The sequence below is a fragment of the Cuculus canorus genome, chromosome 1 (assembly GCF_017976375.1).
Source record: "Cuculus canorus isolate bCucCan1 chromosome 1, bCucCan1.pri, whole genome shotgun sequence".
Classification (NCBI taxonomy): Eukaryota; Metazoa; Chordata; class Aves; order Cuculiformes; family Cuculidae; genus Cuculus; species Cuculus canorus.
Window position 1 is genome coordinate 89677166 of NC_071401.1, and position 25264 is coordinate 89702429.

A 25264-nucleotide genomic window follows, 5' to 3' on the forward strand; every position below is an offset into this window, starting at 1 on the left:
AAGGTGGGGCTTTTTGTGGATATAATACAGATAGCTTAGTGAAACTGTTGCTACAGGGAAATAGGAGTGACCTTTGGCATTTTAATAGATTTGACAGCTATCTGAAGGTTTTGGGGAAAAGACGAATGTCTGCAATAGTGTCGACCACTGTGTTAAGGCGAGTGGCTCGCAGCGATGTGCCCCTAGACAGGAGGCACAGTGGATCATTTTGTAACCTTGTAGGCACAGCTAGAGCCACAAGTCAATGCGTCTGCATCTGTTTTGAGGGCAGCTGAGCCGCTGTGGCCAGAGTGGGTGAGGGAGCCACCTGGAAAAGGGCGAGGTGACAGAACCTCTTGAGGAAACACAGGAAATGAATGCCAGGATACGCAGTAGTGGGGGCTATAAAGGCAAGGACCCAGAGTTCCTGCCCGGCAAAGGCAAGAAGTAGTTACTATTACAAAAAGTGGAATATTTTGATTTAAGCTAAAGTTTCACCTAACTGTTTTATTTGAAAGGTGGACACAATGTCCCCCTGATAGCGTGCTTTCTTTAAAAGGGTGCTTTTCCGGACACTGTTCATTCTTTGGAGATGATAACGTGTTTGTGATTGTGCCGAGCAGATGTGTCTGCTCTGATCGCCTCTGCTTGGAGTTTTCTGCCTTAAAGGCAAGGTCACGCACAGATTAGCCCGCTCCAGATTAGCAACTGAGTGTTGCTAAGTTTCATAATAATATTAAAATTAGTCCTTGGGAAGTAATAGAATATGCATAAGTTTTCTGGGAGGATTTATCTATCTAAGTGGGAAATCCATCCTGCCCCAGCTCTTGTCCTGTTGCACAGCATTGATGGAGGTCGCTCCCTCGTGTTGCCCAGCCTTGAGAGAGGACGTTTCCTTTCTGAAACTCCAAAAGGAGTCTCAAGAGAGTTTGTTAGTCGGCATTTTCGGTATCAAAGGCAGCAAACGAGGACTGCTGAGGGGGCGGAAGGTGAAGCGGCCCCCCGCCGGCCATAGCCCCAGCCGTCGCTCTAGGCAGCACTGCATCCGAGCTGGCCCCACACGGCGCCACTACTGGCGCCCTCCCGCTTCCCTCGGCGCGCTCGGGCCGGGCGCCGCGGGCGAGCCGGGCCTCCGTGAGGAGCTACGCCACTGCGGAGGGGGGGGTAGGGCACAAGATGGCGCCGGGCGGAGGGGGGCCGGGACGCCCACGTGACCGGCTCCTTCCAGAGGCATCGCGGCCCTGCGCGCGCGCCGAGCGCTCTCGCGAGAGCCGCGAACGAAGCGGGGAGGGGGGGGAACGGCGTAATATCGCGAGACTTCATGGCCTCTCACTCCCTCTACACACAGTACGGGAAGAGAGGGAAGGAAAAAGAGACAGGGAGGCCAGTGTGTGTGTGTGTAACCTCGCAGCTATCGCCAGCCCGGGAGAGCCAGCCGAGAGGCGCGTGCGGGCCTGCTGCCCAAGGTCTCGCGAGACCCGCGCTGGGCGCCCCTTCCCGCTGGGCTGGATCTCGCGATAGCGCTTGCACTCTCTTCATCCGCCGGTGCTGCGCGGCCCCTCGTGTCGCGAGATTACGCAGGGCCCGGGGTGGGGAGGGGGGAAGGCGAGAGCGTGCGCGGTGAGGTCAGCGCGCGCGGCCGGGCACGCGCGTGGGGGCGGAGCCTATATAAAGGCCGGGCCCGAGGCCGGGGGGGCTCAGTCAGGAAAGCGATTTCGTGGTGAGCTGAGCGAGCGGCAGCGAGTTCGCGGCGCGGCGAATCCGAATTTCTTGAGGCGGAGCGGGACAACCCGAGACCGATTTCTCGTTATGAGTCATGTGGCGGTGGAAAATGCCCTCAGTCTAGACCAGCAGGTGAGGGAGGACGCGACCCCGGATAGCGCGGGGGGGGGTGGTGGTAAACACGGAGGGGGAGAGGGGACGGGGGGGGAACAGGGGGTGGTTGGGGGGAGGGGATGGTGGGAGGCGGGGGAGGGGCGGGCGATGGATGGGGGAGGTCGATAGTGCTGGGGGAGCGGTAGCGGGGGTTGGGTAGTAGGAATGGATAGCGGGGTTGGGGCGGTAGTTCGGGGGGGGGAGGGGGTGTTGTTGTAGGTCGTGGCGCGCGCCTCCATTGACTGCAGGGCGGCGCGGCTGGGGCCGGAGGAGAGGCGCAAGGAAGGTTGCGGGTATCTCTGGGCAGCGATGGCGCCATTCCCGGCGTGGGGCCGGCATCGGTGCTCGATTGCGTCGCGATTTCTCCTCTCGCTTCCCTCCTTCTCTTTCCTCGCGTTATTTGGGCTGGCGATCCCGTTCCCTTGCGCCGTTCCCCCCCCGCCCCGCGGTCGGTTTGTGGCGTATGCCGTTGTTGCGCAGTCGGCGTCTTGCGGCGGCCCCGGTGCCCCGCTCCCGCAGAGCCGCTCCATCGCCGTGGCGGGGGCTGGGGAAGGACAGAACGGGAGCGCCTCGCCGGAACCGGGAGCCGCGCCTGCCCCCGCGGCCACCTCACCACGCTCTAGGCCCGGCTTTTGTGTGTGGCGAGGATGGTAAAACGAAAAAAAAACCAACACTGTGGGTGCCGCGACCTCTGGCGGCGGGGAGAGCACCGTGGGGGGGGGGAGGGGAGGAAAAGGAAAAGGAGGAAGGGAAGGGGAAAGGGTGCAAAGGGAGGAAGGGAAGGGGAAAGGGTGCAAAGGGAGGAAGGGAAGGGGAAAGGGTGCAAAGGGAGGAAGGGAAGAGGAGAGGAGGAGGAAGAGGAGCAGGCTGGGGAGAGGGAGAAGGGGGTTGGGAGGAAGGGGAAAGGGAGGAAGGGAAGAGGAGGATGGTGGAGAGGGGGAGAGGGAGGGAGTGGGGAGGATGAAGGGGATGAGGGTAGGATGAGGCGGGGGAGCCCAAGGGGAGGGCGATGGATGCGATAAATGGCGGCCATTGTGTTGCTGACGAGGCGAGGCGGGAGGGGGAGGACGGCGCTTTGTGTTGGCGGCGCCTTCCGTGGGGAGGGGGCGGGTGGGGAGGGAGGGGCCGCTGGCGGCCGCCTTTGTTCGAGCTGCGTCAGCAGAGCCCGGGCGCAGCCTTTCCCGCTCTTGCCGCGGGTGCCTGTGGGCCCCGGTGGTGACGCAGTTGGGCCTGGACGAGGAGCGGCTTCTTGGCCCGCGGTGGCGGCCTTCTTCCCTCCTTTTTCTCCTTTCCCCTCTTCCTCTTTCCTGTTTTCTCTCGCTCTCTCCGTCTCTGCCCCCTCCCCCTCCGGCTGGGCGGAGTCAGGCATGGATAGATGGTTATCTAATCTCTGGATGGGGGGGCGGGCGGAGGCCCCTGTGCGCTAAGAGCTGGGGCAGCGCTCTGTCTTGGGCGAAGTAGGTCAGGGAGACGATGTGGGTCCCCCTTTCTCCCTCCCTTCCCCCCCCCCCCCCCCGCCACAGCACGTGACGAGTGCCGCTTGCCGGATTAGCTGGGCGGCTGCAGCTGCTCCCTGCTGCGCCGAAAATCCCAACCCGCAGTGCCGGCTGCACCGCCGCACTGAGATGGCGGCCGCGCGGGCTTCGACGCTGCGCCATCTCCGAGAGGGAATTCTCGGCAGGCGCGGGGGGGGCCAGGGCTAGGAGAGCGATGTATCGCTTATCTTAACTGCACCTGGAGAGCCGCCTGTGCTTAGTAGAGAGCCTTTGTTCTTATTTACTCTTTAAATTAGAATAATTGTTTAGTCTCATCTCGATCAACTAAAGAGATTTTAAGTAGTGGCTTCAAAGAGGGTGATACGAGGCCTGCCATCGTCTTAAGTGTCCCAAATATAGTAGCCCGTGCAACTGAACGTCTAAAAAGACAGTGTGGTTGGATCTTTGTTTTGTATTGGTTCAGGTTATGTTGGAATACACTTGTGCGGTTAGTCCTGTATGAAATTGAATTTTATATAAACACTTTTTTTCCAAATGAGTTTCTAATCTTGCCGTGTGGGCAAACAGCTGCAGTAAGCTGGTGCTTGAGCTTTGCGACTGGCTTGCTGCTTTCTGCTGAAATGAGTCCGTATTGTGTTTGACCGAAGTCATTTACATACTGGTAATGCCTGAAATTAAGTAACTATTGTTAGGCTTTACCTGTAAGAATGAAGGTTGCAAATGAAGCAACCTTTAGGAAAGCAAAAGAAAAGCTTTACTTCCTGAAGTAATTGTAGGAAGAAGTCACATGGTGGTTTGTGCACAGCAGCTGCCTGAAACATAGACTGTAATTTCTTGGCAGCATTAAGGCAGTGTAAAGAAGTAAGTGAATATCTGCAAGCTAAGTGCGCTACTGAATTGGTGGTATTTGGGTTGCAATCTCTGTAGATTTTTTTAAAAAGGTGATTTATCTATAGGAATGTTTTGGACTGAAAGACTTTCAAATGGCTGATAAGCCTGCATATACTGTGTGAAGCAGAAGTCTGTGAGATGTGATTTGGTGATGCTTTTCTGGTTTAGCTGCCTGTGTGGTGCATGTTTATTGGTGGATATGAAGACACTTCGAAGCCTTAAGTACTATGGTTTTGGCTCTTCTCCTTTACAGGAGATGTAACTAACATTACACATTTCTTTCTAGCAGTAACTTGTTGGAACACTGTTTGGTCTTTATCAGCAAAAGAGCCTGTTCTTTCTTAGTATAAATTTGTGATGTAATATGTTGGTGTTTGTTTTATTTCTTCTAGTTTTCTGGTCTAGACTTGAATTCCTCAGATTCTCAGAGTGAAGGAAGCTCTTCAAGCAGTAAGTACATACAAGTTCTCAAGCTTACACGCACAGTTTTGGAAACTAAAGCTATTTGCTTGCGTAGAAAATGCTGTATACTTTAGATAGGAGTGCTTAATTTAGTAGTGGTGTGGTATATGTACGTTTAAGTAACTTATTTGCCTAACTTGAGAGAATTTAGTGTTCCAGTTTTGTTCCAGATTATCTGTTGCCTCTAGACAAACAACAGCTGGGGCCACTGATTGTAGTAGTAATATGATCATTTGTTTTCTCAAAACATCCAGCTAGAGTTGGAATGTTCTGAGGTAAAACTTTAAGTAGTAACTGTACTAATATTAATTAATTGAGTAGAAACTACATGTTTTTACATGTAAGGCTTAGGTATGTCCGGAGAGGGGAATCTTCAGGAATTCACAGTTCAGCTCATGCCTGGTACGTTGTGATTCATGTTGCTTAGCAGACAGGTGCTTCTGGATTGTAAATGAAGAATGCTATTCAGAGGCAATTATGCGTGGCTTCTGGTTTGATCTGAGCCGAACTGATAGGGATGATTGAATTTAAGGGGAAGGAAAAATACTGGTAGTAATAATACTGAGTGTGCCAGTACTTGAATCTTAAACTGCTCAAATATCTGGCACTAGGTTAAGCCTTAATGAGTTCTAGGAAGACGGGCATTCATGACAGGGACTAACATCCTTAAAGGGCGAGCGTGACTTGGTCAAAGAAATAGCAAGACATATGTGCCTTTAAAAAAAAAATATGCAGCTGCCTAAATAAGTATGCAAGGACGAACTCTTCACTGCGTTGGCTGACTTGGAGAATGTTGTACTAAAGGATTCTCATTTTAAAGATGCTGTAAGAAGCCTTAAAGTTTGTGAAGCAGACAGGCTTTTTCTAAGCAAAAGCTGTTTGGATTACTTGTATGTCAAAAGGTGCTAATACTAATCTTGTAACACTACATTTCTTTTTTTGTTTAGAAGGCCGATACATTCCTCCTCACTTGCGGAACAGGGAAGCTTCAAGACAGGGTAGGTATCAGAGATACTTGTAACAGGTTCTTGTGCTTTGACTCTCTAGAAACAGACTGTTAAAGGTGGTTATACGGACAACTTCACAAGTTGCAAAATGGTGCAACTTAAATCTTCTGCTTTTAGTGTGCTATTTTTGATTCCTTTTCCAGGTTATAGTCTAAGCTCAAGTTTAGTATACAACTGGCAAAATATCTTCCATATCTCATTAAGCAGTTAACTGTGACTGAGGCAACATGGAGTCTCCCATCTTAACTTGACTAATGCTGTAATGTTGAGTATAAATTTTAACGGATTTTGGGAGTACCAATGTTTCTGCTTGTGACTGATGTGGGACTTGTAGGAGACGGTTGTTTAATGTGAACGAATACCACAGTTATGCTTTGTATACGGATGTTGTACACAACTTGCCCTTAAGTAGGGAGTGTGAAAAACAAAGGACTTCGAGGTGTTGTCCCTGTTCGGCTTCTTGCAGTGTTACGGAAGTTGTCGAGAGTACTTGAAAAAGGAAATGCAGGATGCTGGTGCATGAAACATAAACTGACACGTCAGTCATATTAATGCTGTGGGGTTTGTGCTGAGAAATTACTTTGATATTTTGCACTTGATTTGGTTTTTTTCTTCGAATAAACCATGATAAAGAAGAAACGTTTTATGGAGTCTTAGAGTGAAGCAAATATTGAGCGTTTTTTATAAGATACGAAGATTGCAGATACTGCAACATGTTTTATTATAGTGTGTAATGACTTTTGTATGTAGAGGAGAAACATTTTGTGTAGTGCATATTGAAGTATTGAAATGTAGGAACTAAAATACTAAAACACTTTTTGCTACTCTAGAGCTTAAGAATTGAAGTTTCATTTTATGACATGACAGAAATGTCTGTTTCTAAAGCAGTGGACTTAAATAGATTCTCTTTTCAATGCTGCAAGAGGCCTGTTTTCATTAGGAGTGAGAGAGGGAGAAGAGTGTTGAAATATATGCTGATACATCTCGCAGTACTTCTGGAGTGATGTAATTGTAAATTTGACTAGATGAGAAGCGCTCCACTCCAGTTATATGCCATTTGAAGAAACAAATCAGATTGGTTTTTTGTCTTGCCTTTGCATGTGTCCAAGCTGGTAAGGTTTTTTGTGTTTGTTTTTTTTTTTTTTAAACCTAAAAGAAGGATGGCCTAAAGCATCAAGTGATGAAAAGCCTGTTGAGAGAGCTGAATGTTTTGGGGAAGGTAGAGGGACTGGTAGGTGGCTCTATGCTCTTGAAGTTCTTCATCACGGTTCATCACAACTCAGGTGTGAACCGTGTTTTCAAAAAATAAACTAGGTTAACTTGAGAGGAATCTGCACCTGCACCTTTCTCAGAAGCAGCAAAAAAGCAGTTGATTTGTGGATGTTTGCTTTTTATAGATGTCCTTTCCTAGTATGGTAATTGGTACTGAACTCCAGTTTAATCTTTGGGCATATTGGATATGGAGGGGTAATTTAGTTTTTAATTTGAGTTCATGTTGCGACCTTACGTATAGGACTGGCACTGTCATCTGTGTGCAAGACCAGAGTTCAAACATCACAGTGTATAGGTGATTTGTGGCTTTTCTGAAGGCTTCAAGCTTCCTGTTGTAAAAAGGTAAACAAGCCACGAAACTAAAATTCTACACATGGCTTGTTCCATTAATAGAACGTAGACTGCCAACTCTCCTTGGTAAATGTAACGTTTTGAATAGTTTTGAATCTTTTTTTAAACCTGGTCTGAGTACTGTATGGCTGGACTCATGGCTCCATGTGGCAGAGTTCATAATGGCTAAATGGAAAAGCTGCTACTCCAATTCAGACTCCCTTCTGAGCAGCCAAGTGAATGTCATCAGCACAGTGATGTAAAGTTGAACTATTTTATAGGATGATTTGAAGTCTAACAGAGTTTTAAAAAAGTTGTCTTTGCTTCTGTTATTCATACCGAATTAACAGTTGCTGCTTTAACTGTGTTTGAAACTGTTCTATAAATTGACTGGAATATTTGACAACAGATTTAAGGTGTACACCTAATAGTGGTATTTGACAATGTAACGGAATTCTTGATGCAGTCTTATGAATGTAGTAACCTGATACTTTTATTGATGTAAAAACCTCTTAAACTACAAGGTAGAACTGTTTCTGTAATCCGGTAGAATTTCTTGTTCATATACCTTATGGATGTCTGTGAAAGTGTTAAATAACTGTTACTGCATTCAAAAACCTGTAACACCTATGTTGCTCCCTTTGTACTTCCAAGCATGGGGTTCTTGCTGTCTTCTGTAGCTGATGATGGTATAGTAATTCATAAATGCTATTAAAGTAGCATAGAGGATTGCAGCTAAGTAAAATTGCTTAAGGCAGTGTTCTTTGTTCAGGAAGAGCTCAGTATCTTTATGATCTCGGTATAGATGGGGAAGCGCACTGAGGGATCTGGAGTGTTTCTGTTTCAGAGTCCTGCTTTCTTCAGCTTACTCTTTCTATTCTAACAATTTCTGTCAGAATAATCTGGTAAGCATTGCACGTGGGAACAAGACAGTACAGAAGTGCAGGAAGTAAGCGAATGCATAAAAATGTGTGTAGGTTACTTAATGGCAGCTCTGTTTTTCAGCTGTTGAAGCTACAGTATACAGAGCTCAGTGTGCAGGGCTACCTGGTCTTGTCTTGCTTCCAACAGCTTGGTAACACTAAAGCTTGATGTCACGTCCTGGAAGCTACTCTTTGATATTTAAAGTCTAATCTGATCTATAGCTCATCAAGGAGTAGATGTTAGAACTTGGCTTAAAGGTGTTTTCCAACCTAAAAGACCCTATGATTCTAGCTGATTTTTGTATCTTTAAAAATAAATTGATGATTGCTGGTGCATGTGGTAGCCTTTCAAGTAAGCTGACAATGAATGATATGAAAGCATTATAGAAACGTAAAGTGCTGATTGAGGAAAGAACATTGACAATTCTGCCACTCTTCATAAGTCTTCGTAGGTGCATTAACTCCAGGATTGTTTGGAATTTGAGTATCTTCTTGAACGTAGCATTGCTTTGAGGAATATATACTGGATTAGAATCTGTACAGATTTTATGTTGCCCCCCTCCCCCCAAAAAAAACCCAACAACAAAAAAACCCCAAACAACCCCAATTTAATGTTCTAAGGAATTTTCTAATTATGATCGTGCTCTTCGCTTTAGAGAAGTCAATCTATGATCTGTTATGGGTCCTCTCAGTGTATTTGCTTTTGATTTTAATTTGCTGTGTGGTGTTTTAAAATTGTGATGATGTCTTCTACTAGCTGGTTACTTAGAATTAATTTGTGTGGTTTGGAGCTCTGTTCTGCGCTAATCCACAAGTAAAATCAAACTAGGAATACCAAACTGAATTTGAAAATAATGACCCTAATTGTGAAGTAAGATGCATATACATCTGCACCATCTTAAAGAAAAATGTGACAAGGCACCAGCTTCAGAAACTAATGTAGTACAAGCTAGATGGAGTAATCTTACTTTGTATGCTGTTTGAAGTATAGAATTTTAACTTCTGGAACTTTGCTGACTTTGTAGAAGATTTTAATGTCATACAGTCAGCCCATTTTTTTTTCACTAGTGTGAAACTGTGTCTCTGTATTCCTGAAGATTGCTTGGGAATCACAGAATCACAAGGTTGGAAAGGACCCATTGGATCATAGAGTCCAACCATTCCTAACACTCCCTAAACCATGTCCCTAAGCACTTCATCCACCCGTTCCTTAAACACCTCCAGGGAAGGTGACTCGACCACCTCCCTGGGCAGCCTGTTCCAGTAGCCAATGACTCTTACTGTGAAGAATTTTTTTCTGATATCCAACCTGAACCTCCCCTGACGGAGCTTCAGGCCATTCCCTCTTGTCCTGTCCTCTGTCACTTGGGAGAAGAGGCCAGCTCCCTCCTCTCCACAACCTCCTTTCAGGTAGTTGTAGAGAGTAATAAGGTCTCCCCTCAGCCTCCTCTTCTCCAGGCTAAACAACCCCAGCTCTCCCAGCCGTTCCCTGTAAGACTTGTTCTCCAGCCCCCTCACCAGCTTTGTCGCTCTTCTCTGGACATGCTCCAGAGTCTCAACATCCTTCTTGTGGTGAGGGGTCCAGAACTGAACACAGTATTCAAGGTGCGGTCTCACCAGTGCTGAGTACAGAGGGAGAATCGCCTCCCTGGACCTGCTGGTGACCCCATTTCTGATATGGGGTACCACTGCTTTTGGATGTCTTGGCAGGGTGACATAGCCCAGTATTCTTAGTGTGGTTTGAAGGTTGCTCATATTGAAATGAGGGTTTAGATGCCGTCTAAACAAGCTACAAGTAACTTTCTCATGTGTTAACGAAGTGGTTATGGTATTGCTAATGTTTTATCATCAGTCTCTGTATGAAGTTTGTTTATTGTTATGGACTAAAGTTACCTCTAAAAGCACTTTGGAGGTCGTGCAGCATTCCACAGTTTTGCATGCTAGTAAACTTTGTGTGTGGATGATTTCTGCTGCCTGCTTCAGTTAGCCAGACCAAATGAGTTCTAGTTAGCACACTAGCTTTTAAGGTTCCCATGTGACTATTCCATGTCTGGATTCTGGAGACTAGAATTTCTTACTCTAAAAAAAAAGGTGTAGGGATAGAGCAGTTGACACTAGCCTGCAAGAATCTAACAAGAGAGTAGTTGTAGCAAAGCTTTTTCAGTGTTTTAAGGCCTAGGACAACCCTTTTCTTTGCACTAATTCTCTCTGTTGGTTTTATTATCTGGTGCACTGGTTCTGTGTTGTGGAGCTGACAAAAGCACGTTCTCTAACAGGAGTGACATGATTTGTTTATCTGTTTGTTTTTCTTATTCTCTGCCAGAATCCCATAGCAGAGATGCTAGTTGGCTCATACTTTCAAACTTGGGAAGGTTGGGACTCTTGAGTTAAGAATTCTAAGTTCTTGGCCTAGTTCAGAGTAGTGTTGTTACCAAAGTACTGTTGAGTGCTCTATGCTTCCGCCTACCTCCCAGTCTTCTGGCTGAATAAAAATGAGTCTTTTTACTTCATGGTATTGGCGGGCCCTTGCTGTTCTACTTGGTCCTACAACGCAGGTAGGTGTAAAAAGGCTGTGGGGAAAATGTAATGTTGTAATACATTGTGAAGCATTCCATATTCCTTATTTCTGCATGGTGCTGTTAATTTGTGTTAGTCTGCAGATCAGATTGCTTTGTGTACTTCATAATATGACAAACGATTCTAACTTTGATGTGAATGTCTGATGCAAGGGCTAATACCATTCATTAAACACTATTGGAGGCCTTGTTAACCTCACAAAAATTAAATGCATTGTCAAGTATTTGTGTTGGAGCTGTAGTGAAAATGTAGACCAGACTTGGCAAGACATAGTGTTTCTTCTGGCCTTTCCAGACTAGACTATGAAAATATTAGCACTAAGGCAAGTGCAGCGCTCAGAAAAATGCTAATACATCATTGGAAAGGTTTCAAGGAGTTTGATAGGCAATGAAAAATTATTAGTCCCCTTTTGATAGTCTTAACACTTGTACATCTCCTGTTCCTGAAGGACTGCTTGCCTTTCAGTCCTGTAGACCTTCTGTTGAAAAACTACTGGACAGAACTGAAGTTTTTTTCTTACAAAAGCCTAGACCATGTAATGTGTATGACTAAAATATTTTTTGTAGGAGGTTTTGACAGCGGTGGATGGAGCTCTAGCAGAGACAAGGATGCATACAGCAGCTTTGGTGCGCGGTCTGACCGTGGAGCGAAACCAAGCTTCTTTGACCGTGGAAATGGATCAAGAGGAGGAAGGCAAGTACTGGTGGTCTGAATGGTGCATATGGAGTCTGTGTCAGTTCTAGTAGTGCACCTGTGATCTTGATGTTAAAATTGGAGTTCTAGGTGTGAGCAACATGATAAGGTAGGAGGAACCTGAGTGGGGAGGAGAGTGTGAGAGAACCTTTGCTTTTAAAGCTGCACAAGTTCCAAGGATGGGAAGCTTGCATGTATTGAGAGGTGTGCCCTGTAGTCCACCACCAGCCATTCCCTGCAGCTGTAATGACTTGCTGACTTCACCATTTCACCAAAAAAGTGCTAGGTGGGTGGCTATTTCCAGAAAAATCATGAAGAGCTGTTGGGAGCACATAAAATACGTTGAAACAGATTTTTATTTTTTAATTTCATTTTTTTTTGCTTGTTAAAGAAGTGTAGTTAATAAACTGGGTGAGACTCTTGCAGGTTCTCTACCTTACTTGATCAGTCTTACACACATCATGCGTTGTATGCACAAGTGTGGTGAGAGTGACCTTTATCGACTAGTAAAGCTGACGCTAGTCCTGTATCCAGACTTTTCTCAAACATGATTTACCAGAACAAAAACTAAACAGTTGAGGTAAGGACTTCTTCCACCTTCCTTCTAAGTCAGTAATACAGGTGAGCTCCCTCTTCATAAAATAATGTGACATGTAATTGATGTATTTAATTTGGTCACATGTGTGGTGGGGGAATAGAGGGACAAATCGCAGTACTGAAGGGTTTTGTCTGGACTTGGGAGACTTGTGAAGGAAGAGGCATAGAAAAAGGGGCTGGGGAGGAGCTACCTAACAATATCTCCCAAGACGTTTAAATGGAGCTCCTGAGAAAAAATGGCAGAGACTGAGCAGCTTGAATTGCAGTTCTACTGACAAATGACCGATTCTCTACATTTATTACACTTAATCGAATGAAAATTACAATACAAGGTTCAGTGTGCTAGGCTGAGTTCAGCTGCCAAATCATAGTAAACCCTCCTGTAGTAACAGAGCAACTTGACTTAGTCTGATGGCTGGGATTAAACTCACTTCAGTCAAGTAGGTCAAGAAGTAATTTTTACAGTTGTATCTGTAATACATAGGGCATATGCTACTAGATTATTGTAGCTTTACTTTTGCATGTCAAAAATCCTCTTGCCTTGGAGCGGGGGACTGATGTTCTTGCCATATTTAGGTACGATGAACGTGGAAGAGGTAGCGACTACGATAGGAGTGGGTTTGGTAGATTTGACCGTGGTGGTGGAAATAGCCGCTGGTGTGACAAACCAGACGAAGATGACTGGTCAAAGCCTCTTCCCCCAAGTGAACGCCTGGAACAGTAAGTAATGGAGTAGCTTGAGTTCACTTGACAGAGTAAGTTGATACATGCAGGAACTAAAACACTTCCTCTTCTGTTTTTAGAGAGCTCTTTTCAGGAAGCAATACTGGCATTAACTTTGAGAAATACGATGATATTCCTGTTGAAGCAACAGGCAGCAACTGTCCTCCACATATTGAAAGTGTAAGGTTTTTTTTTTTTAAAAAAAATTGGGTTTGCTGATGTATCTGTTGGTAACTTTTGCACATGAAACTTGATGTCATGCTGCCTTAAGTTAGGGAGGAAAGAAGACGCTGTCTTGCTTTCCTGCAGCTAAGCTGCTCTATAGAGGAGGGTGGCATATAGTAAGCTAAGGCATGGAGCTGTTGTGCAAGCTTGTTCAGTTAACACTTGTAGCTCAGTGGACATGTTTAAAGACAAATCATGTAAAGAAGTGAAAATGCCTGGAAGTGCTGATTTGTTGGAGCGACTGCCTAGGCGTAGGCATTTTGTTGTGCTAAGCGTAGTATGCTAGTGTAGTCTGTAGGCTTCGCTGGCTTTTTAGGAACCACTTGCATGTCTGGACTAAGTAGATATTGGGCTTTCAATAGCTAGTACCTGAGAGCATCAGGAAACTTAGTAGGGTCATTCAGTAGAATGAGACTTTAATAAAAGCTACTTTACAAATGACTTATTTTTTTTAATGATATGTTCCATGATGGCTGAAGGGAAGGGTCCCCATCTGACTATTTTTAAATACCTTGCAGTTCAGTGATGTTGACATGGGAGAAATTATTATGGGAAACATTGAGCTCACACGTTACACCCGTCCTACTCCAGTCCAGAAACATGCAATACCTATTATTAAGGAAAAGAGAGACTTGATGGCCTGTGCACAGACGGGTAAGTTGGTAACTCTTTACTGCTTAGTTTGTCTCTATAGGAGTGTATGGTGTTGTATTCCGTAAGCTGCAGGTAAGAGGTCTGTAAAGTAGTACAGCTTTCTGTTCAAGAGTATACTGAAATTCTTGCTGTGTTGAAACTGGGTTAGCTTTAACTGCTACTGCTTTAAATGTGGCTTGACTGAATTTACTGTTTGTCCTCTGAGATTAAGTCATGTTTACTTCAGGGTTTTGTGGTGTTGAGTGATAAATCTTTGTAGACAACAGCTACTTGCTAAGAGGTGAACTCCAGTGGCATAGGTAGTGTTCGTGTACTACTGGAGATGTTAGTGGAATATTTTAGCAGTACAGGATTAATGCTGCAGTTGACAGTACAATAGCTTTGAAAATAACTATTAGTAATACTGAGTTGTGTTCTAATAGGGTCTGGGAAAACGGCTGCATTTCTTCTACCAATATTGAGCCAGATCTATGCAGATGGCCCTGGTGATGCCTTGAGAGCTATGAAGGCAAGTATTTAAATACCCAGCCCTAGAAAAGCTGTGACCAGTGTGTGTTGTAGCCCCATATACTGATGTCTCCTGAATGCAATCGCTGGGCTTAAATGTCATCATTATTTTGGGTATGATAAGCAAGCTTCTCAGCCTGTAGAAGACTAGTTGTTTCCCATGAAAAATGCAGGCTGTGAAACTTTCCTTACATAAACCGATCTGTGTAGAGGAAAGACGGTTTGAGTGTTGTGTAAGCTTTAAAGATTCTTTCCATTCTTCAAAAAAAGCTAGTCAGAAGTCTATGTTGTAGTGACTTTAGGATAGGAAATAATAGGCTTTATGACTGTTATTTCTCTGCTGCTTAAGTTACGGATGACAGGGCAGGTTGCACAGACCAAGCTTGTGCAGCTGTGTTGCTGTTAACTAGCAGCTGAATCTTGGGTGCTGTAGTGGGGAAGAGTCTTCAGATGCAGTGTTTAAAACAAGTTGGCTGTCAGTCATGCTTCTTATTTCTTGTGGCGACGACTTGATCTATCTTAAATACTGCCTGTGGTGGTAGTTAAGATTCAATGGGGTACTCATTCCATGTACTTTTTTTTTTTTCCTTCAGGAGAATGGAAGGTATGGGCGCCGTAAACAGTATCCGATCTCGCTGGTCTTGGCTCCCACTAGAGAACTGGCTGTGCAGATCTATGAAGAAGCCAGAAAGGTATATCTAATAAGAGTTCCTCATTATAAAATAGCTTAGGTGTAGTTTTTCTTCGAGCTAATTTACTTTTTTTTATAGTTTGCATACCGTTCCAGAGTTCGTCCCTGTGTTGTATATGGTGGTGCAGACATTGGGCAGCAGATTCGTGACTTAGAACGTGGATGTCACTTGCTTGTAGCAACTCCAGGACGACTGGTTGATATGATGGAGAGGGGAAAGATTGGATTGGATTTCTGCAAGTAAGTGACATGTTCTTGTCCGTAAGCTAATGACTTGACAACTAGAAGCTGTACCTAGTGAGATCTCACTTAAGTGAGATCTAAAGTTAATTACAGTTAAGTTCTAGCTTTCAAGCTGTAAACATCTAGTTGAGAATTTGTAACCCAGCACAGATACTGGACTACAGCTTGAAGAAAAGAACTCTGAAAAATAACCTTTTTTTTCTTAATTACTGTTTAGGTATCTGGTGCTTGATGAAGCCGACAGAATGCTTGATATGGGGTTCGAGCCTCAAATTCGTCGAATTGTTGAACAAGACACTATGCCACCAAAAGGGGTTCGTCACACCATGATGTTCAGTGCTACTTTCCCCAAGGAAATCCAGGTACTTTACAAAAGTTAAAATATTGTAACAGTTCATAGACGCAGATTGCATCTGTGGAAGGAGGGAAAGTACTGCTCTGACTTTTTTCTTCTTTTTTTTTTTTTTTTTAGATGCTTGCTCGTGACTTCCTTGATGAGTATATCTTTCTGGCTGTTGGCAGAGTAGGTTCTACGTCTGAGAATATCACGCAAAAAGTAGTATGGGTGGAAGAGCCAGACAAACGATCGTTTCTGCTTGACCTGCTAAATGCTACAGGTAAAGACCAGTTTCAGATAGGCAAGTAAAACAAAATGCACGTCAGGCGAGTCTAACGATTCAAGTGATTAAATTCTATTGAGTAGCTGAATGAATGAGTATTAACATGCAGTGGATGTATTCCACTGACTAAACTTCAGTTTTAAGTTCATGTAAGCTCTTCCGGTAATGCAGAACAAGGAGAGAGATCTGTTTTAGAATAAAAAGAAGCAGAGAGCTGAAACTGCCCTTTACCAGATGATGGAGCCAAATATTTGTCTTGGCAGCTTTTCTTAACTTATGCTTTAATTGTTTCTTAGGCAAGGATTCCTTGACTCTGGTGTTCGTGGAAACAAAAAAAGGTGCAGATGCTCTCGAGGACTTCTTGTACCATGAAGGGTATGCCTGTACAAGTATACATGGAGATCGCTCTCAAAGAGACAGAGAGGAAGCACTGCACCAGTTCCGTTCGGGCAAGAGTCCAATTCTTGTTGCCACAGCAGTAAGTGAAATCTATGAAGTTGGAGCCAATAAGTATATTACTTGATTTGTGGAATTGTACTAAGTCTCTGTTTAATCCTTTAACCACTAGGTAGCAGCCAGAGGGCTGGATATCTCAAATGTAAAGCATGTCATAAACTTTGACTTGCCCAGTGACATTGAAGAATATGTACATCGTATTGGTCGTACAGGCCGTGTAGGAAACCTTGGTAAGTATCATCTAAAATTGTCATAGACAGTGCTCTGTACCAGTGTTGATAGGTGTAGCAGTATTGACTTAAGTAGCAGCTGAGTATCCAAGCAAAGCCTTTGAGCTTTCTGTGACCGGAAGCTGGTTGTTGCTGTCCAGTCAGTGTGGGAGGTAACCAGTTCCTCTAGCTAGTGCTTTTGCTGCTACTAAAGCTCTGATACCACACATAAGCTTGGTATCTTCTGTGTCTGTTAGTAAATATCCATGGAGTTTTGTGACTAGCTGTGGTAGAGAAGTGCTCTTGAAGCAGCTTTCTTTTCAGGTAATTGTAGTGTTTTCAAGGTTGGCTATAAGGAATATAATTGTGTACCTTGTCACAGTTGCAACTGGAGCGTGCAGTAGGTTTAAGTGCTGTAGTGTATTTGCCTTGTCTGAGGCTTAACCTGAATCTTTACTTTAGGTCTTGCCACCTCATTCTTCAATGATAGGAACGTAAATATCACCAAGGACTTGCTTGACCTTCTTGTTGAGGCTAAGCAAGAAGTACCGTCTTGGCTGGAAAACATGGCTTATGAACAGCATCACAAAGGAGGCGGCAGCCGTGGGCGATCTAAGAGGTAATGGTCACAATTTTGGCTAAAGGTGTACTTAAACCATTATGAGAGGCAGTTCTGTGACTTTTTTTCAGTCTAAAAATATTGTTAGAGGAAGACAAACCAGTGTAGTATAAACTGAATTGGGCATATCAGAAGGTTGTCTTAATGTCTGGTTTTGCTCTCTCACCATAAGGCAACTGACCCATAAGATTTTTCTTGTCTGAAGTAGACAATTAGATATGGCTGAGGTAGGATGACGTTTAGCAAAAATGGCTTTGAAACTTCGTGAAAGTGCTTAAACCCTTACTAGAAATGTATACCTGTATGTGCCAGAAATGTACCTTAAGCAGCTATTGTGATGTTTAGGAAATGGTAATGCATGCCTCCTGACATAAAGCAGGAAAGGAATGATAATTGGATTGCAGGTGTGAGGTGACTTGTAAAATAGTTTTACTATGGAAATGTAAAATGCATTGTAAGCTGGTATTATGAAGTTGTCTAGTGTCTTAAAGGGGTAGGAGGAGAAACTCTTAATGTAGTTAACATGCTATGACTACATGAATTCTAGTTTTTCTTATCCAGAAATAGGCTTGTAAAATGGATGGTACTTCTACACTGTGAAAGGTGGCCATAAATGCATCACTTAAGGTCTAAGACTGGTTTGGAAATTCTGTGGAGCAGAAGTTGCACTGAATCAAATCTTAGCAGTACCTGAGAGAGTAATTCTTGGTGTAACATGACAAGTTCAACATGACCCTACATAACAGTAAATTTTCCTTTTGCTATCTTGAATTCTTTTTCCCAGATAGAAACACTTTCTAAGCATCCCAGTGCTGAATTCAAGACCTACACTGGTTGTTGGCTGACTGTAGTTGGTAACCAGAGTTAAAGAAGTTTAGTACTTTAATCTCAGTGTCTGCAGTGCTTTAAAATACTACTGACTTTACTCAAGTGTGTGTTTCCTTCCTTTATACAGCAGCAGATTCAGTGGAGGGTTTGGTGCCAGAGACTATCGAACAAGTAGCGGTGCTGGCAGCAGTAGCTTTAGTAGCAGTCGATCAACCAGCAGCCGCCCTGGAGGAAGTGGCAGCAGAGGATTTGGAGGTGAGAAAAACTGGGCAGGCAGTGCTGATGGATACAAAAACAGATCTAAAATGCTTGCTGTAGTAAAACTTCTAGAGGTAATATTTAAATGCAAGGTCAGTGTGGTGCTTGCTATGCAAAGTCCCAGCATTTTATTTTAAATATGTGCATTTGACTTTTGGGGTGGGTTTTCCTTAAACAAGACATCTTGTTTATCTGCTGGACTGTTTTCTTGTTGTGAAGGCTTAGGTCTTCAGTGGGTTAATGAAGCATCACTTTCTTTTGCCTTTCATAGGTGGTGGTTATGGAGGCTTCTACAACAGTGATGGATATGGAGGAAACTATAACTCCCAGGGGGTTGACTGGTGGGGCAACTGAATCTGCTTGCAGCAGATGTACTACCAAACAAACAAGCTAATATGGAAACCACATGTAACTTAGCCAGACTATACCTTGTGTAGCTTCAAGAACTCGCAGTACATTACCAGCTGTGATTCTCCACTGAAATTTTTTTTAAGGGAGCTCAAGGTCACAAGATGGAAACAAAGGAACAAGTAGCCCTACCTTGAAGGTGGTTTTGAAGACTCTATTGCTGTAGTCAGGATTAACTCCCCTCCCACCCATCCCCACCCAGAAACTGCATTTATGATTTTGTGACTGAGGATCATTTGTTTGTTAATGTACTGTGCCTTTAACTTTAGACAAATTTTATTTTGATGTCCTGTTGGCTCAGTAATGCTCAAGATATCAATTGTTTTGACAAAATAAAAATTACTGAACTTGGGCTAAAATCAAACCTTGGCACACAGGTGTGATACAACTTAAACAGGAATCACCGATTCATCCATAATACTACAAAGAAAAAACTTATGCGGTAGCCTGCATTAGGGCTTTTGATATTTGCAGATTTGAAAAATAAAACATCTTGAAGCATATCAATGCAATTAGTTTCTAATGTGGCAAAACTGTACTAAGTTAAAGTTCTGATTTGCTCACTCTATCCTGGATAGGTACTTAGAACCTGATAGCCTTTAATAAGCCATTCCAGTCATGATGAGATGATGTATGGATACATGCATACATTAAAAGCACTGTTTTTGAAGTTAATGCAAGTAAATACAGCAATTCCTTTTTCAATATTTAGGCAGATCATTAATGTGAGCTAGCCAAATGTGGGCAGAACATTACAGGGAATGTTTAAAGGTCTGATAACTTGAAATAGTTTTAGGAGAATTCATCTATTTAGACTTTTTAAAAATGCCTGCCATATGAAATTGAAATGGTAGAATGGCTGACCATGGCAGTGATTGGTCCTCCTTAAGGGCCTGACTGAATTTTTGGTCTAATAACGCATGCTAGTGTTGATGTTTTTTGGTCAAGAGGGTATGAACAGGAAGAATTATGCAGCAGGCTTTATTTTAATGCAGATTCACATTACTCTGTTCAAGCTGCGTGGAGATGTTAAACTGGCTTACTGTAGACTTTGTAAAATGGCTCCAGAAGAGTAACAAACAAACCTGAGATCACAGAGGTTGGAAATGTACATAAACTGCACAAGGTTTCAATTCTGCTGTTAAAGTGCAGTTTTAGTCAGTTTTAGTTGCATAGGTTTCCATTGTATTTATAGTCTGTTTATGCTAAATCTGGCCAAAGATAAGTATTGTCCACCAGAAAAATGCCTGTGCCACTTGGAATTTCTGTGCTAACGTTATGGCCAGAGCAGTTAACAACTAATCTACAGTGGCATAGGAAAACGGCAAAAATCTCCTAAAGTGCAATAGGTTTTTTCAAGTGTATTGTGCCTTGTTCTAAAACTTTTATTAAGTAGGTGCACTTGACAGTATTGAGGTCATTTGTTATGGTGCTATTTCAAGTCTAGGTTTAGGCCCTTGTACATTTTGCCCATAACTTTTTACAAAATACTTCTTTTATTGCACATTCAGAGAATTTTATATATGTCTTGTGTGCGTGTCCTTAACTTCCAATCTTATTTTGTCTCTTGGAGATTGAACGCAGCTTGTTTAAGGAGAAGGAAATAGATTCTAAAACTTATTTGGGACCATGGGTATGATAGCTGGGAGGAAAACTATTTGCACACGACAGATTTCTAGATACTTTTTGCTGCTAGTTTTGTGTAATATTTATTGAACATTTTTGACAAATATTTATTTTTGTAAGCCTAAAAGTGATTCTTTGAAAGTTTAAAGAAACTTGACCAAAAGACAGTACAAAAACACTGGCACTTGAATGTTGAATGTCACCGTATGCGTGAAATTATATATTTCGGGGTAGTGTGAGCTTTTAATGTTTAAGTCATATTAAACTCTTAAGTCAAATTAAGCAGACCCGGCATTGGCAGTGTAGCCATAACTTTCTGATAGTAAAACAAAAATTGGCAACTTAAAATTTAAACATGCCAAGGTTTTGATACACTTGTCTTAAGATATTAATGAAACACTTCTAAACACTGATGTGAAGTGTCCAGATTCTCAGATGTTTGTTGCGTGAGTTTTGTTTAGTTGTGTGTTTATTTTTTTTTCAGTGAATGTCTGGCACATTGCAATCCTCAAAACATGTGGTTATCTTTGTTGTATTGGCATAATCAGTGACTTGTGCATTTTAGCAAGTTTTATCAGCCAGCAATATTTTCAGTTCAGATAAGGATTCAAAACAATATGCAAGAATGGATTTAAACTTGCTGAATGTGAAAATTGAACTTCAAGTCACTGTAGGTTTAGAATTGCTTATTGTATTAGTTTAGATGCTAGCACTGCATGTGCTGTGCATATTCTTGGTTTTATTAAAATAAAAAAGTTGAACTGCACAGTCTACTCATTTGTGAAGCGTCACTCTTCTGGTTTACAAGATCTGTAGCCCAAGTAGTCTCATTCCTGTGCAACTCTTGGCAGCAGGTGAATCTAGTGTGGTACACGTCAGGGTGCTTGTAAATGGCAGCTTTAGGCTTAGGGCTGTGGTCATAGTGGTAGCAACCTACACCATGGTGGTTACTTGTTCGCTTCTCTAGAAATATAAAGCTGAGGTGTGGGATGGGTGAAGAGACTTTATATTGCTTAAGGGTACTATGTTTGGCTGCCTCAAAATGATTAAAGTTTCTTCAGCTCACAGTCAGACTGAAATCAAGGACCTCATCTCACAGTTCTGCATCTGAACTTAGCAAAGATGCCCTGGAGTAGACAGCTTTAATTTTCACACTTCACCTGTTGATTGTTGAGGCTAGGCAGCCTTGCTGAAAACTGCATGTGCAATTGTCAGAAAAGTACAGTACATAATCCTGTTTCCTCTCCTCTTTGGAAATAAGCTCCCCCCTTTCTCTCTTGCACGGTTAACAATGTATACCCCCACTCCAGTTTTCAATTAGGTTTCTAAAACCAAGCTATGGGAGTGAGCAATTCTTAGGCTGGAATGAGTTTAAGTACTGGAGTAGCCAAGGGGAGATAGTGGATTCACGTTTCCAGTTTATGCTTGTAGTTAGACAAAAAAGCCTTTACTTGGTTTAGAGGAATAATTTAGAAATAACCTGGGTTTAAAGTTCCGTGCTGAAATGACTGTAGAAACAGGTGAATTCCCAGCAAGTAAGAGCAAGAGAGGGGGAAGTAATGACTGGGAACACTGACCCACAAAAGTGCATATGGGTTGGAAACCAGTAAAGATGTGATGTGGACTCTGTTCTGGATCCATATTGTACACACCTGTAAATGGAATCTTGGTACACTGCCAGTCAGTATCATGTATGAGCTTTGAAGAACCATGGAAAGGAGATCAGGATACCTAACAGGAAGATCTGCATTGAGCACACTGAGTGTGGACCACACTAAATTAACCTGCTTTAGACTTGCACTAATTATCAACTTTGTCATGCAGGCCTTTGTGTTTGTCATGCTTTGTCCCTGGATGCGCAACATGCACTTTTCTTCCAAGCCTCTAACCTGGCTGTGTTTTCCTCTTGCCTGTACATCTTGTAGTTAAAGTGGTAGGAATGCACAGTTAGGAGGTAAGAGTTATGCACTGTGGGATGTAGAAGTTCTGCCTGGGGTGTTAAGGCTTGTGCTCAGTCATGGACATGAGGCTTGTTCCTGTTGAAGACTGTTGCAGAACATGTAGGCTTGGCAGAAGGCATTGGGCAGCCGAACCCACAGGAGCACAGTGAAGCAGCTCAAAAGGCCAGAGCTATGAGCCGTACGTGGTCCCTGGACCAGGGCTTGTAAAGGCAGTGAAGTGGTTAGTGTAAAGCAAGGGGACCTCTAAGGACAAAGTGGGGGAGCAAGTCTGGTACTGCTCTGTGGCAGAAAGGCTCATGAAGATTTATTGAGGATGGAGTTTACATCTGATGATGTGAGGTTGCAGCTAGGCTACTGGGGAAAAGGCAGGTGTGAGGAGTGTTAGAACACTTGAGTACTGTGGTAAGAGAAGCATGGAGTGTATTCCCACAGAACTGAGAGTTTGTACTTCAGTAGTCCTAGGCATAGTGGGCAGTATAATTTTCCCCATGATAAATGGGAAAAGACTTGGGAACGGGTAAACTAATCCTAAGGTAAGGAAACGTGCTGAAGTTAGATGGTGAAAATGATTAGTGGTTTATCCTTGCAAAGATGTGTTGTATCAGGCCTTCAAATTATGCAGTAAGATCAGTCCTGGTGCGATAGTGGCATAGGCTATACTAAAAAAGCTGTAGTAAGACCTACTCTTGTTTCTGCCAGTGTGGTTAGCGTGACCTGTGCAGATAAGCAGCAGTCTTTCAACAATGTATATTTGTCAACAGTGATAAGGGGTGGGAGGGGTTTAGATTAGTGTTCCATTGTGGATTCTTACAAAGGTTAGGAGAGCAGTGGAGTTGCTAGAGGGATTTGGTTACTGTTTTGTTAGGTGCAAGCATGAAGCCTAGGCAATGACTGAGTACAGGAAAGGACTTGCTCAAGCAGGATGCTGCTGAGGCTTTCACCATGGCAAACAAAAGTTGCACTGTATACATCTTTAAAACTGTGTGTCTGTAGCCTGAGTTTGTGAATACTCATCAAGTGCAGTGTTGACTGTTGCTCATATTGATCAATGTGTTCATGAAAATAACCTGCAGTTAGTTATTATAGTCTACGTTGAATTCCAGATCTTGAGTGTTGGCTCTCATGCTTTGGAGGAGAGGAGTCTGTAGTTTCACTCTTACTTTCTTGGGAGCTCTTTCTCTTAACTGAACCTCACTAAATCAGTTGCGGTACCACATAAGCCAGCCTCATGGGATAGTCATGACTGGATTATTTTTGAGTGGAGGCTATAGCAATGACATAAAATATTGCATGAAACTGTCTTGGTTGCTGTGTTGTGTGAGAAAACATACGATTTTATCTGTGGTTCTGCAGTTCTGCCGGCCTCCTAGTTGGTGTTTCATTGAAATGTTTGCTGTGTACATAGGATTGCTCCTATGCAGCAGTCACGTAAGTATCCCTGGAAAGCGATCAGCTTAATTGTCCCCCATTCACAGAAAAATTACTTACCAAGATGAAGGAACGTGCTGCTGTTTAACAAAGCAGGCCTGGACTAGAGCCAAGACTGGAAAAAGAGTAGGTGGTAGTGATGGTCCACTCCCTGAGCTGCTGTAATGTGGTCCTACACTGCTACTCTGAGTTCTTTCTTTGCCTTATTTAGGGAAGGTCTGGAAAGGCTGTCAGTGCTATGGATCCTGGCGGTCCACCTAGGAGAAGCGCAGAAGGAAATTCGGTTGTACATTTAGTTACTAGGGGCACTGAATCGAAGGACAACAAAGCTGGTCAAGGGGCTGGAGAATAAGCATTATGAGAGGTGGCTGAGGCAACTGGGATTGTTTAGTTGGCAGAAAAGGAGGTTGAGAGGAGCCCTTATCACTATCTACACCTACCTGAAAGGAGGTTGTGGGGAGGTGGCTGTTGGTCTCTTCTCCTGAGTGACAGGTGATAGAATGAGAGGGAATGGCCTCAAGCTGCACCAGGGGAGGTTAGACATCAAGAAAAATTTCTTCACAAAAGGGGTTATCAGACACTGGCAGAGGCTGCCCAGGGAGGTGGTTGAGTCACCATCCCTGGAGAGAATTAAAAGATGGGTGGACAAGGTGTTCAGGGATGTAATTTAGTAGTGAACAGGTACCATTGGACTTGATCTCAAAGGTCTTTTCCAACCAAGTGATTCTATGATATAGAATCATAGAATCACTAGGTTGGAAGGGACCCACTGGGTCATCGAGTCCAACCATTCCTAACACTCCCTAAACCATGGCCCTCAGCACCTCATCCACTCGTCCCTTAAACACCTCCAGGGAAGACTTGTTCTCCAGCCCCCTCACCAGCTTCGTTGCTCTTCTCTGGACATGCTCCAGAGCCTCAACATCCTTCTTGTGGTGAGGGGCCCAGAAATGAGCACAGTACTCAAGGTGCAGTCTCACCACTACTGAGTACAGGAGGAGAATAACCTCCTTGGACCTGCTGGTCACGCTGTTTCTGATACAAGCCAAGATGCCCTTGGCCTTCTTGGCCACCTGGGCACACTGCTGGCTCATGTTCAGTTGGCTGTCAACCATTACCCCTAGGTCCTTCTCCTCTAGGCAGCTTTCTAGCCAGACTTCTCCTAGTCTGTAGCACTGCATAGGGTTGTTATGCCCCAAGTGCAGGACCGGCATTTGGCCTTGTTAAACCTCATGCCACTGGTCTCAGCTCATCGGTCCAGCCTGCTCAGGTCCCTTTGCAGAACCTCCCTACCCTCCAGCAGATCCGCGCTTCCACCCACATTAGTGTCATCTGCAAACTTGCTGAGGGTGCACTCAATGCCTTCATCCAGGTCATTGATAATGACATTGAACAGGGCTGGACCCAGTACTGAGCCCTGAGGAACCCCACTTGTAACTGGCCCCCAGCTGGAGTCAACTGCATTTACCACCACTCTCTGGGCCCGGCCATCCAACCAGTTTTCAACCCAGGAGAGTGTGTGCAAGGCTGACAGTTTCTGAAGCAGAATGCTGTGAGAATCTGTGTCAAAGGCTTTACTAAAGTCCAAGAAGACTACGTCCACAGCCTGTTCCTCACCCACTCAAAAGTCACTTTGTCATAGAAGGCGATCAGGTTAGTTTGGCAAGACCTGCCTTTCATGAACCCGTGTTGACTGGGCCTGATCA

General features: G+C 43.9%; 1 protein-coding gene across 1 annotated transcript; it reads left to right on the forward strand.

Annotated features, from left to right (window-relative positions):
- Positions 1-1528: 1528 nt before the first annotated feature.
- On the forward strand, positions 1529-20935 carry DDX3X (DEAD-box helicase 3 X-linked). Its single transcript, XM_054067173.1, has 17 exons — positions 1529-1833; positions 4634-4691; positions 5651-5701; positions 11379-11505; positions 12679-12822; positions 12906-13005; positions 13569-13704; positions 14127-14212; positions 14805-14903; positions 14982-15142; positions 15363-15507; positions 15618-15762; positions 16062-16243; positions 16334-16451; positions 16893-17049; positions 18005-18132; positions 18407-20935. The coding sequence occupies exons 1-17, from the start codon at positions 1789-1791 to the stop codon at positions 18487-18489; spliced, it is 1965 nt and encodes a 654-aa protein (XP_053923148.1). The 5' UTR covers positions 1529-1788; the 3' UTR covers positions 18490-20935.
- Positions 20936-25264: the final 4329 nt, after the last annotated feature.

Excerpts from the sequence above, each read along its gene's own strand:
- DDX3X (XM_054067173.1), top strand. The coding sequence starts at position 1,789 with ATGAGTCATGTGGCGGTGGAAAATGCCCTCAGTCTAGACCAGCAG. Across the intron at positions 5,702-11,378 it reads CAGGGAAGCTTCAAGACAGG|GAGGTTTTGACAGCGGTGGA; the intron begins GTAGGTATCAGA and ends TATTTTTTGTAG. Across the intron at positions 13,705-14,126 it reads GATGGCCTGTGCACAGACGG|GGTCTGGGAAAACGGCTGCA; the intron begins GTAAGTTGGTAA and ends GTGTTCTAATAG.